General features: G+C 53.7%; 1 protein-coding gene across 1 annotated transcript in view; it reads right to left on the bottom strand.

The window, feature by feature from the left end:
• Positions 1-5,984: 5,984 nt before the first annotated feature.
• Positions 5,985-12,365, bottom strand: part of Tchp (trichoplein keratin filament binding) — a 13,925-nt gene continuing 7,544 nt past the window's right edge. The window contains exons 9-13 of the mRNA XM_052168293.1: positions 10,487-10,659; positions 9,627-9,708; positions 9,151-9,336; positions 8,208-8,351; positions 5,985-7,192 (exon numbers count right to left, since the gene is read on the bottom strand). Coding sequence (XP_052024253.1) covers positions 7,160-7,192; positions 8,208-8,351; positions 9,151-9,336; positions 9,627-9,708; positions 10,487-10,659 — 618 coding nt within the window. The 3' untranslated portion in view covers positions 5,985-7,159. The remainder of the gene's footprint in view (positions 7,193-8,207; positions 8,352-9,150; positions 9,337-9,626; positions 9,709-10,486; positions 10,660-12,365) is intronic.

Raw genomic sequence — 12,365 nt, forward strand, 5'->3', positions numbered from 1 at the left:
GTGTGTGGTCATGTGCGTCCCTCCAGCTGATGGATATTTCTAGGCTGGGTGGACTTTGGGGGGGCGGGTGAGGTTTGGTCTCTTATCTATTGTAATGCTAAGTGTAGGCCCCCAAGCCCTGCTTGTCCCAGAGACAAGAGAGTCCTGTTTTGTATTTGAGGCAGGGTCTCATGTAGCTCAGGCACACCTTGAGCTGGCATCCCCCTGCCTCTGCTTCCTCAACGCCAGAATTACAAGCCTGTGCCCCCTGTGCCCCCCGTGCCCAGCTCTTTGCCCATGTAGCCATCTTATCAGAGCACTTACCTACCGCAGTCATTTTTAGGTCAGCCCAAGCCAGCCCCGTGCACACCCCTGCATATGTCCTCACCCCTTCCCAGCAGGCGGTTGGGTGATAGAATTAGGCCAGCAGTCTTGTTTTTCTTTCAGAAAAAGGTCCCTTGTGCAGGTGTGCATGAGGACTGTGCACCTGGGCTTGTCGGGGCCACCCTCCGCCCCACCAGCATGTCTTGAGAAGTGACTTGGTACTTCAGAGGGAAGGGGGAGGGGACATTCCAAATGAAGTCTGAGCAAGGTGGGGTGTCACACTCTGTGTGTCCAGCTCGCCAGGAGGGAGGGCCCACAACCCTCAGGTCAGAGCCAACAGCTCATATGCAGTTATTCCTGGGCCAGATTCCCAAGAAGCCTGCGGAGCTGCTGAGTCTATCACAGATCCACCCTTATCTCTGACTGCCTGGACTGTTGGAGCTGCTGCTGCTGCTGCTGCTGCTGCTGCAGGTCTACACCATGCCAGAAGGCTCTGCACTGCTGCAGACAGACACTGTGAGGTCCATGCACCACACAGGACTTCCCGGGCTCTTGATCAGACATTGTAATTCCAGCAGCTGTTGACTGTGTTGGGTGCTGCTCAGTTCTTTACGTAGGTGACTTCTTTGGAGTCCCGGTGACATACCTTAGCCAGAAAAGGTGCTTGCCTCCGAGCCTAACCACCTGAGTTTGATCCCCAGTACATGGTAGAGAAAAATCAGCTTCTTCGAGTTGCCCTCTAACTGCACGAGTGCACTGTGGCATGTGTACATCCGCAGACATGCACAAAATAAACCTCTGAGTCTTCACAGTAACTTACGGAGAAAAGTGTATTTTCATTTGACAGGAGAAGTGAGCTCAGGAGGAGGCAAACTCCCCCAGCCTGGGGAAGTGAGGAATCTGACAGTTGATATAACTGAGGCAGAGAAGCCACTGACAGCGTCTCTAAGGCTGCTCAAACAAATGGCTCTTAGCGGTCAGCCTGGGGCTTCTCTGTCAGGGCCTGGGCTACGCCCTCAGCGCCTGGACTCCCTGGTATCAGCTGAAGCCAACAGAAGAGACTGCTGAGCCTTGCTCACTGGCTCAGCACTGTGCAGGCACGCCCTCCATCTGAAGGGTGAGCACAGGCCACCTCACACAGAGGGACCCCAAGGGACCTGCCTGCTACCCAGCAGGCCAAGGGTGTGAGGTTTGTCTGAGTTTTGTCGAGGAACAACCTCTGCCCGCTGACCATCATTCAACCCAACTCTAAGTCCTCACACTCGATTTCCAGAAACAGGCGTCAGTCATGAAGCAGGGCTCCAAGAGGTAGGTGTGACCACGAGAGCACCCCCACATCCAACCCCCTATGCACACCTGGCTCTTGCTCCCCATCCAGAATACCCTACAGCTGCCTCTCTTTTTTTCTTTTACTTTAGAATTATTTTTTAAAAGAATTATTTATGTATGAGTACACTGTCGCTGTCTTCAGACACACCAAAAGAGGGCATCAGATCCCATTACAGATGGTTGTGAGCCACTATGCGGTTGCTGGGAATTGAACTCAGGACCTCTGGAAGAGCAGTCAGTGCTCTTAACCGCTGAGCCATCTCTCCAGTCCTAAATTTTCATTCTTTTTTAAATATCCAATCTCTCTAAAAATCCAAAATCTCTTTTTAAAAGTCCTAGGTCTTTCAGCTGTGGGTTCCTGTAAAATCAAAATTAAATGCCTTGTTCGAGAGGGAAGAGCCAGGGCATAGTCACAATGTGAACCAAGCAAAGCCAAACCCCATCAGCGGAAGTGACTCCTCTGGGCTCCAGCAAGGGCTTGGCTCACTTCTCTGGCTCCGCCCTCTGCAGCACACACAGCTTGTCTTCTCAGCTCCGGCTGGCTCCACTCCGCTGCTGTTGCTGTTCTTGGTGGTCGCCCCATGGTACCGGCATCTCGAAGAATGCTGGGGTCTCTTGCTGTGGCTGGGTTTGACTTTCACCACTAGCCTGTCACAGGCTCTCTTCCTGGTGCCAAGCCTCAGCTTCTTTGCATGACCCCTCAGTCCTGGGCCTTTAACAGCCACTGAGGCTGCACCGTCACCAATGGCCTCTCTTGTCCTCTCACAGTGCCAAACCTCAGCTGCTCTCCACGGACCCTTCACACTTTCAAAACCAGTACTACCTCAGTGACTCCTACACATTACCAAGTCTAGCTGCCAACATGAGGTACAACCGTGCTGCCTCTGGAACACAGCTTCTCTGTGCTCTGAGGAAACACTTCCCAGATTTCACCTCAGTGATACTGGTCGCTTCTTAATCACTGCTAATTTCTTAGCTCCAACTAACCAGCATCAAGTGTCCCAGTAATGCAACAGTTTTTATTAGTTCTGGTAATTTGTTAACCACAACTGATTCTTCAGCCCCAAATAACATAATCTTAAAACAGCCCTGATAGAACTTTCCTCTGAAATGTCACATGCCAGGCCTCCATCATCGGCACTCTTCTCACATTCACATTCTTTGTTGCTTGTTTTGAGACAGGGTTTCTCTGTGTAGCCCTGGCTGTCCTGGCACTCACTCTGTAGACCAGGCTGGCCTCGAACTCGAAATCTGCCTGCCTCTGCCTCCCAAGTGCTGGGATTACAGGCGTGCGCCACCACTGCCCAGTCTTGTTCTCAGCATTGTTATTTTCTAGGCCCCCACAGAACATCCCACTGAGCCCTCAACACTCAGTGGCTTGTCCACAATCCTCCTCCAAACACATGGTCTGGTAAGGCCTGTCCCTGCAATACCCCACTCCTGGTTTAGTCAGGGTTGATTGCTGTAATGTTTATTTTGGCTTACACTACCAGATCATAGTCCATCACTGGAGGAAGTCAGGGCAGGAACTCAAGCAGGGCAGGAACCTGGAGGCAGGAGCTGATGCAGAGGCCATGGTGGGTGCTGCTTACTGGCTTGCTCCTCATGCCTGCCTCAACCTGCTTTCTTATAGAACCCAGGACCACAGCCCAGGCAGGGATGGCTCCACCCACTATGAGGCCCTCCCTTATTGGTTGCTAATTGGGAAAATCCTTAGAGCAGGATCTCAGGGAGGCATCTTCTCAGCTGGGGCTCCTTTTCACTCCCCTTGTGTCAGGTTGATACAGCCCCAGCCAGCAGACTGTCTGCACATGGAGGGGGACACGTGGGACCAGAGATCACACTCAGCAGTCGGGCTCAGCGGCAAGCTCCAGTAGATGCTAAGCCCTCTCAGCAGCCCAGTTTTGTTTCTTAAATTACATTTTCTTTCATGTCAAAGGCTACAGCTGTTCTTTCTCTGTGGAAAAGTATAGGCAAATACCCAAAATGAAAAAAAGGCCGGGGGGGGGGGGGGGATGGGGAAGCTTCTCAGTAGGCAGAGTGCTTGGCAAATGTACAAAGCCCCGGCTGGATTCCACCCCCTGTAAACCTCACAAACCAGTCTGGGCGGCACGTGCCAGAATGAAGAAGACCGTTTATCCTGTTAGAAACCGCCATAATACAGATCTGTTTCCTTAAATTGGGATTCTGTAATTTCTGTTTTGAGCAACTTCTGGACCTGCCAAGGCAGGACTGCTTCTCTGGGGCTTGGCTTGGAAGCGGTCTGCTCTCTGAGGGAGTGAGCGGCGGGCGCTCTCACAGGGCCTGTGACTTGGTCCCAGGCTGCTTCCTGGGGCAGAATAGGATGCATGGTGTGTTCCCAGAGATCTTGTGGAAGGCCACTGCAGGTCTGAGTGTGTAAAAGGCTGACTACAGCCTGAGGAAAAGACGGGGTGGGGAAGTCCACATCTCCTTCATCGATAGGGGTGAGGTGGGAGGCACTTGGACTCTGGGTTGGTGTCAGGACAGATAGTATTGACTTACAACAGAGAGCAGACGGAATTCTGGGTTGTGATGGAGTTTGGACTCACCTGATGACCGCCTAACTCAGCACCAAGGCTCCATGGGTAGGGTGAAAGCCTGTGGTCCCATCGAGTACTGATGTGGAGGTTACTGAGAACCAGAGGCCGGCCTCATGTCGAGCCTTGGAGGTGTCAGGAACCGAACCTCCACAGCTGTACTCTTGAGGTGATGACAGGAAGAAGCCAGCACCGCGGCAGGTAAGCTCACTGAGGGCATGTGTGTTTTTGTGTTTGTGTGTCCAGGTGTGGGACGGTCTTCCAGCTCACTGATTTGCCTCGCGCTTTCGCAGTGGCGTGGTTTTGCCAGCTGCAGGGAGTTTCTGAGATGGTGTAAAGTTTAGAATTCTGGAAAATTTCCGGAGGGTAGATAAATTCTAGGGCCCTGAGAGGTATGGTTGGTGGTCAGTGGTCATTTAGGGAGGTTGTTGTAGTTTGTTAGTAGTTGTGCCCAAAGAAACGGAAGAAATTAGATTCAGGGATCTCTTTCCTTCTTACTTAGTGTTGGGGAAAAACAGTGGTAGGAGGGATAAAGGTGGAAAAAGAACCCACAACGTAGCAGAGATCAGCTACAGCCATGTGTGTGCGCGCCTGTACCAATTTACAAGTGTCTGTTCTCCTCCCACCAGATAGGTCTCAAGTACTGAACTCATCAGGCTGCGACAAGTCCATCTAACCCTTAAGCCATCTTGAGAAACTAATTTCTTTCCACAGTCCAGAAAGGTTCAGAAATAACTCCAAGCTGGCAGCCAGAAGCAGGTGGCGTGGCTGCTTCGGCCTAGGTGCTCAGTGCGGTCTTCGGAGTCTCAGCTCAGGTGGTGTGAACAGCAGTGGAGGGACTCTTAGGAATGCCCTGCACGCGGTGACTGGGCGTTGCGGGGAGGAGCTGCGGGCTTGCAAGCTAATCTGAGGATGAGCACCATGGAGTGGCACACAGGTGGCCTCAGACCCCGCAACTCTGAAGGCTGCAGATGTGTGGGGTCGTCTGGAGTCATGCGAGGAGCTTTAGAGAAGTCAATTTCAACAGAACAGGTGGAACTGAAGAAAAGTGAGTAAGGCAACAATGGCATGTCTGAACAATCAGCTGCATGCAGTGAAAATTACGGCACTGCAGATACTGCTCATAGAGCGCATGACTGTGTCCTGGTGACCATAAAGGTCCCCTTCCTTGCTGGGCAGTGGTGGCGCACGCCTTTAATCCCAGCACTTGGGAGGCAGAGACAGGCGGATTTCTGATTTCTAGTCCAGCCTGGTCTACAGAGTGAGTTCCAGGACAGCCAGGGCTACACAGAGAAACCCTGTCTCAAAAAACCAAAAACAAACAAAAAGGTCCCCTCCCTCAAATAAAGACGAGATGTCAGACTCCACATGGCTGAGCCAGGCCAGGTCATGAAGAGCATCACAGTCCTGAAAGTGACTGCTTTAGTTCATGAACAGGAAGCCTCTAAAACCCAGGTGGCAGGAAGCTTTCTGTCCATAAAGGAGCGGGGCTGTGTTGCCTTCCTGTGGCACCAGGCTGTCTCATGCCAAACATGTCTCATGTCTGTTTGTCCATGGCTCAGTCCAGTGTCTGCCTCCTGCCAGGCCTTCCTAAGGCCCAGCTCCCCTCAGGAGACTGAGGAGAGCAGCGCAGAGGACACGCTGTCTGCACAGACCACCCATTAGTCCATGGCCATAGCAGCTGCAACCCATCCATTTTGAGTCAAACAGGACCCTGTGCTACATGATGGCAGGCCAGAGACATCCAGGGCCCACCAGCCTACTGCAATGGACAGCAGCAGTGACAGTCTGAGGTGACTCTGAAACACAGCTTTACTTCACAGTTAGTGAGCATCTGAAAAGGGTGAGGACGCACACGTGTAGAGTAAGCAGTGCTGGGGCTGCATGGAGAACCTCGGCAGAAGAGGAAACAACAAAACCGGTCCCGTGGAGGAGGAAGACAGGCAGCCGCAAGCCTGACTCTTCTGACTGACTCTGGGTCCCCATAACTAGACAGAACACCCTATAATCAGCTAGAGTTGCGGCATCTTGAATACAGGGATGAAAGCAAATGAGAGGAGGGCTCCGGAAAGGTACAAGTCATACCAACCCAACTGTTGATCCCGGGACCCAGAGCCACTTGCAGAGGGGGACTGGGATCTGGCGGTGGGGACACGCTCATCTGTGATTCTGAGTCTCATGCTGTCTCTCCAGGGCCACGTGTAACCCTAGGCACGTAATTCCCATGGTGCTGCTCACAGGCCTTCCCCAGACTCAGGAGGTCCCTAGCAAGGCCCGGCCTTTATCAGGCTGGCCAACCAAGTGGCCTTGAGGACTCTTCAGGGGTAGCACATGTTCAGGGGTAGGATTTTTTTTCTCCTTGGTGGTATAGCACTGGGCTGAGGACCACCAGGTAAGAGGACCCCACAATGAGCACCCCCAGCCCCTATGGGCAGCCCCCCAATGCTTCCAAACAAGGGCTCCTTTGTCACTGTCTTTCCAGACTGCCAGCTCTGCCACAATACACACCATGTGGTCTTTGGGGCCACACAGCTCATAAATGGAAATAACTACACCAAGACCTATGAGCCCCCAATAGAATAACTTCTAAATGGCAATTCTAAAACCCAAACAGCTCCCTCCTCCTCTGGCTGGTGCTCCCTTGAGCTGACAGCTACAGATGAGACGAGAGAAACATCACGGATCCTGTCATGGAATGTGACGTCTTCTTAGAGTAACTTGAAAATCTACTTATAAAGCATTGCATGATCTGGTTGCACCGTTGCCATGAGTCTGTAAGGCCCATCAGGGTGAGGACGGCAGGGAAGGGCTCTCAGGGGTGCTGCACACCCCCAGCATCCTGACATCTACGGACCATGGTGTGCCCAGCAGGCACGGCTCAACTAAGTCAGAAGTACCATGAGCCTTGGCCAAGCCAACAGCACACAGCTGCCTGGAGCGGTGTCGAGTCGGCTTCTTTGTGCTCGCCATCAGTCCCAGGCAATTCTGAGGTGTCCGTGAGACTGAGGAGAGAAAGCATAGCATTTGGTCAGGCCAGCGGTCTGGAACGCTGGGAACCAACTCCCTCTGATTAGGAGCACTCAGGTGAGTGGGCACTCACTGCTGAGAGAGCCTCGACTTTGCCCTCCTTATGACCTGCCCTGAGACACTTGCGTGTGTCCCGTGCAGCACATCCAGACACACTGATGCGTGCTCAGGTGACGTTGGAAATGCTGTCCCCTGTGCTTAGAGCCCTCCGTGTGAAGGGCTTTGAGTCCTACAGCAGATGGAAGAGCTACTCTAGCCTTACTCCACCCAGACCCCGGCTCTCTGACAGGGAAGCAGTGACAGCTCCCTCTGCAGCATCCACCCCTCACAACGCCAGGGGCCAGCTGGCCCAGGTCCAGAGTCTAGTCAGTGGGTCCCCCAGGGCAGGCATGACAGACAGCCTTTGCCCCTACATGCTCCATGGCGCCCTGCGCAGGGCTCACACATGAAGATGCTCATAAAGAGACAAGAAGCAGAGGAAAAGGGGGGGGGGACGGGTACAGATCTCTTGGTCACCTGGCTTCACTGGGCAGCTAGGACCTGATCCCGCTGTCACCTCTCATCAGCCATGGCCAGGGCTCTTCTAGACTGCACTCTGTCCTCCAACAGAGTGGGCAGGCCCATGGTCAGCAGGGACCGGAGCAGAACCCTTGGACCATCTGAGGTCCAGTCAAGGAATGACAGCCTTTGAACAGAGGCTACAACCAGTCGGGACACAGTCGGGCGGTGGTGGCGCACACCTGTAATCCCAGCACTTGGGAGGCAGAGGCAGGCGGGTTTCTGAGTTCGAGGCCAGCCTGGTCTACAGAGTGAGTTCCAGGACAGCCAGGGCTATACAGAGAAACCCTGTCTCGAAAAAAACCAAATCCAAAAAACCAACCAACCAAACAACCAAACAAACAAATAAACAAACAACAGTCGGGATAGACAGGCGCAGGGAGGAAACAGGAGCAGCTCAGGATGGGCCCTGAGCACCTGGCAGGTGCCCACCTTGGGCCGGTAGCCCTCCTCCGCCATGGTCCTCGCCTCCTGCTGCAGCAGAGCGTTGGAGAGTTTTTCTGCCTGCTTGGCCTCCTCCTCCTCCTCCTCCTCCTGCCGGACTGCTTCCCATTCCTGGACCTGGCGCTCCGCGACCTGGACACCAAGAGCAAGGTCACCAGAGACAAGGCCCGTAGAGCACAGCCCTCCTTCAAGCAAGGACACAGACGGCAAGTGCCAGCAGTCAGGACAAGAGCCTGAGCACTGGGAAAGGCCATTCGGACATGAACCGTGCTGTGAACCGTGTGACAACTCTGAATGCAGCCATGTGTTGGAGATCAATGTGATAGAAGAGAAGGGACGGTGGCATGAACCTGGCTTCCAGACTAAGACGCCAGAATGCAGCCGGCACCACAGAGCTATGGCTCAGTGATCAGGACAAACTGCTCTCACAGAGAAGCAACCACAGGTGAGTGGCTTTCACCGGCTTGTGACTTAGCTCCAGGGGATCCAGTGCCCCCTACTGGCTGCCTTGGACACTGCACACAAGTATGCACATCCACATTCACAGCCACACATGCAGAATTCTTTTAAAATGTCAGCACTGAGCCGGGCAGTGGTGGCATACACCTGTAATCCCAGCACTCTGGGAGGCAGAGGCAGCTGGATTTCTGAGTTCAAGGCCAGCCTGGTCTACAGAGTGAGTTCCAGGACAGTCAGGGCTACACAGAGAAACCCTGTCTCGAAAAACCAAAAAAAAAAAAAAAAAAAAAAAAAAAAAAACCAAACCAAACCAACCAAACAAAAGAAATCAAAAGGGATTTGGAGGTCAACAAGCAGGACTGGATCAAGGAAGCCCGAGCTCTGTCCTGCAGTGTCCTGAGACCCTTGCCAGCCTGCTGCCCCCAGGGTCCAGTCCTGCCCTGGAGAGGCCGCCCTTGCCCGTGGTGCCCACCTGGGCTTCCAGCTCCTGCTTCCTGGCTGACTTCAACTCTTCGCTCTCTTCCTTTGCTCGCTGAGCTAACTGCTTCCCCTCCTCGAGAGTCTTGAGGAGATTTTCCCTGTGCCTCAGGGTCTCCTCCTGCGCTCGCCGGTTCTGTTCGATCTTCTCTTGGATCTGCTGCTGCCTCCCGGTCAGAACCTGGCCAAGGGGGGAGGAAGGTTTGTGCTGCCGTCTAAAACACCTGTCCCAGGCCTCACTCTGGCTACAGTCGCATCTCTACCAACCCAGCCTCATCCGCCCCGATACCCAGAGCGCAGGCCTGAGCTGCACTGCTAGTTGCTGACCCTAGGGAGCCCGCACGAGGGTGGAGAAGCGCACTGCGGCTGTGGGCATTACCACCAATGAGATGCTGAGAGACAGGCTGGTGAGAACGCGCCAAAGCAAATGCACGGTGGGAAAAAACAAACAAACATGTTTTTTGGAATTACCTCACTCATCAGTCTGTCCCGCGCGACCTGCTCTCGGGCCCACTCCGCCTCTCTTTTCTCCCACATCTCCTTGGCCTCCTCCCTGGACAAACACAGAAGGGACAGGAGAGGCTCCACACCATCCCCGAAGGCTGATGGAGGAGACACACGCCGGCACCTGCTTCACAAGCGCATCCCACCAGCTTTCCTACGACAACAGTTAAGGACACATCTATAGTGTTTTAGGTCAGTTAGTGCTGAGGTAATAAACCATGAGGCCAGAGACGGGAGGAGGCCACTGTCTGCGCCCGAGCCTGGTCACCCCACTCCCGGGATGACTACTGGCTTACCTCAAGGCGGCCTGCAACCTGCTCTGGTTGCCACGAGCCACATACCCACCACTTGGCTAGAGGTCAGGATCCAAGAATGGCGTCTGGACATCAGTGTACACTGCCTATTATTTGGCTATTTCCATCTATGGGTTGGACTTGTAGGCCCCAAGCTAGGCGCATAGACAGCAGTCCCAGCCCCTGGGTGCTGAACAGGTCACTGAGGAGTTGAGACCAGCCACGGCACCATGGCGGCACTATCTTCAGGAGCGCGTTAGGCTCCAGACCGGTTGTCACAGAGCTAAGCAGCACCGAACATTTGCACACTGGAAGCAAATCTCCTTACACTGTTTTGAGACTTGACATGAACACATCGTAACTCTGAATCGTAATGATTTCCATCTTGAAGAACATCAGGTCACCACCCCAAGCCACTAGCAAAGACATGTTCCCTGGGGATGGTAAGTGAGTTACAGATGTCTCAGAACAAAAGTGGCCTGTCCAGGGAGCTGACGGCACCCCCAGAGCCTCCCGCCCAGCACTGCCCCTCACCTCAGCAGCTGCTGCAGCTCGGCCTCACGGGCCTTCTCCAGCTGCAGCTGCTCCTCGATCACCTGCTTCATCCAGGCTGCATCGGCCCGGGCTTGCTCCTGCCTGGCCAGCTCGACTCTCTGCAGTTCATCTTCCTTCTCCAGGAGAGCCTGCAGGATCCGCCCATCAGCCTCCTAGAGGAAGGGGTGTGGCCCATGGGCAGGCTGGTCAGAACCCTGGTGCTGCTGAGCGTGCGTCCCACACAGCCCCTTCCACCCAGCCACATAGAGCCACATTCTCAGGGCGGAAGGGAAAGGACTGGACTGCGTCTGAAAACCACGCCATCCTCTTGCCAGTAAAAGGAGTGACCCCTCCTGCCACCTGTGCCACCAGAGGCACACACCCCTGGACAGGTCAGGTATGACAGCACACTTTAGAACACTATGTGGCAGGAACCCACTTAAGAAGTTACAGCAGAACTGGAACAAACACATGCACAAACTGCTCTCTGCAACATTACAGTAAACAGGGAGACCCAGAAATCACCAAGTGCGCACCGGCAGGGAGTGACCTGTTAGCCACGCCTACACAACTCAACACTATAACAAAAGCGGTGGGGGGGGGGGTGGTATCTGGGGGAACAGTGACAGCACACACAAGGCTGACCAGAGGAGGCAGACGGTCAGGAAATGTGGACCACCACACAGCAGCTACCGATAACAAGCCCACCCAGTGCACACTCCTGTTTCCTACTCAAAAACGTTGTGAGCAAAATGCAACTGAATCGGGGTGCACAACAAGCTCTGAAGGAGCAGTCTCTGCGGTGTGTGGTGGACAAGGCCCGGAGAATCTGCTCAGAAGCAGGCCTGGCTGCAGACGGGAAGGCCATCAGGCAAGGAGAGCCTCACTTTGCGCCTCACCGAGACAGAGAAAAACAGATGGGGCCCACGCTGTTGTGCCTGCTGGTGAAGCCAATTAACATCTGCATCAACTCCACCATTTTTTCCATGAATACGTAAGGAGTGAGCCGGCAAGATGGCTCAGCAGGTCAAAGCCCTAGCCAAACAGACCCGAGAGCCTGGAAGAAGGAAGGGACTTCCTCCTCACATTCTCCTCTGACCTCCACGTGCACGTGGTAGCATGCGGTGGCACATGCATGCCTCCACCACGCTCCCAGAATAACACTGCAGTTTCTGTTTATGGGTTTTGAGTGTTTTGACTGTATGCATGTGCACCGCATGTAGACCTGGTGCCTACAGACGTCTGAGGGCATGAGGTTCTTGGAACTAGAGTTTTGGAGGGTTATGAGCCTTGTAGCATCAGGTGGGTGCTGGGAACCAGACCCAGGTCCTCTGCAAGAGTAGCCAGTGCTCTAACCACTGAGCTGCCTCTCCAGTCCCCAACCTTCCTTCCTTTATTTACCTATTTTTAAATGAATACCTACAAACCAGGTATGGTGACACACGCCTTTAATCCCAGCACTTGGGAGGCAGAGGCAGATGGATTTCTGTGAATTTGAGGCCTGTCTGGTCTACATACAATGTTTCCAGCCACCCAAGGGTACACTGTGAGACCCTGTCTCAAAAACACACACAAGCAAGGCAGGAGAGATGGCTCAGCAGTTAAGAGCACCATCTGCTCTTCCAGAGGTCCTGAGTTCAATTCCCAACAACCACATGGTGGCTCACAACCATCTGTAATAGGATCTGACACCCTCTTCTGGTGTGTCTGAAGATAGCCACAGTGTACTCATATAAATTAAAAACAACAACAAAACCAAACAACTAAACAAAAACTCAAAGCAATGCAGTCCATGGTCGGACAGAGCCCCGCAGCCGGGTACAGACAGCTTTGGTAGATCTCCCAAGTGTGACCTGTGCTGCAAGCTCTCCTCTGCACT

Source organism: Apodemus sylvaticus, chromosome 22, assembly GCF_947179515.1.
Source record: "Apodemus sylvaticus chromosome 22, mApoSyl1.1, whole genome shotgun sequence".
Taxonomy (NCBI): domain Eukaryota; kingdom Metazoa; phylum Chordata; class Mammalia; order Rodentia; family Muridae; genus Apodemus; species Apodemus sylvaticus.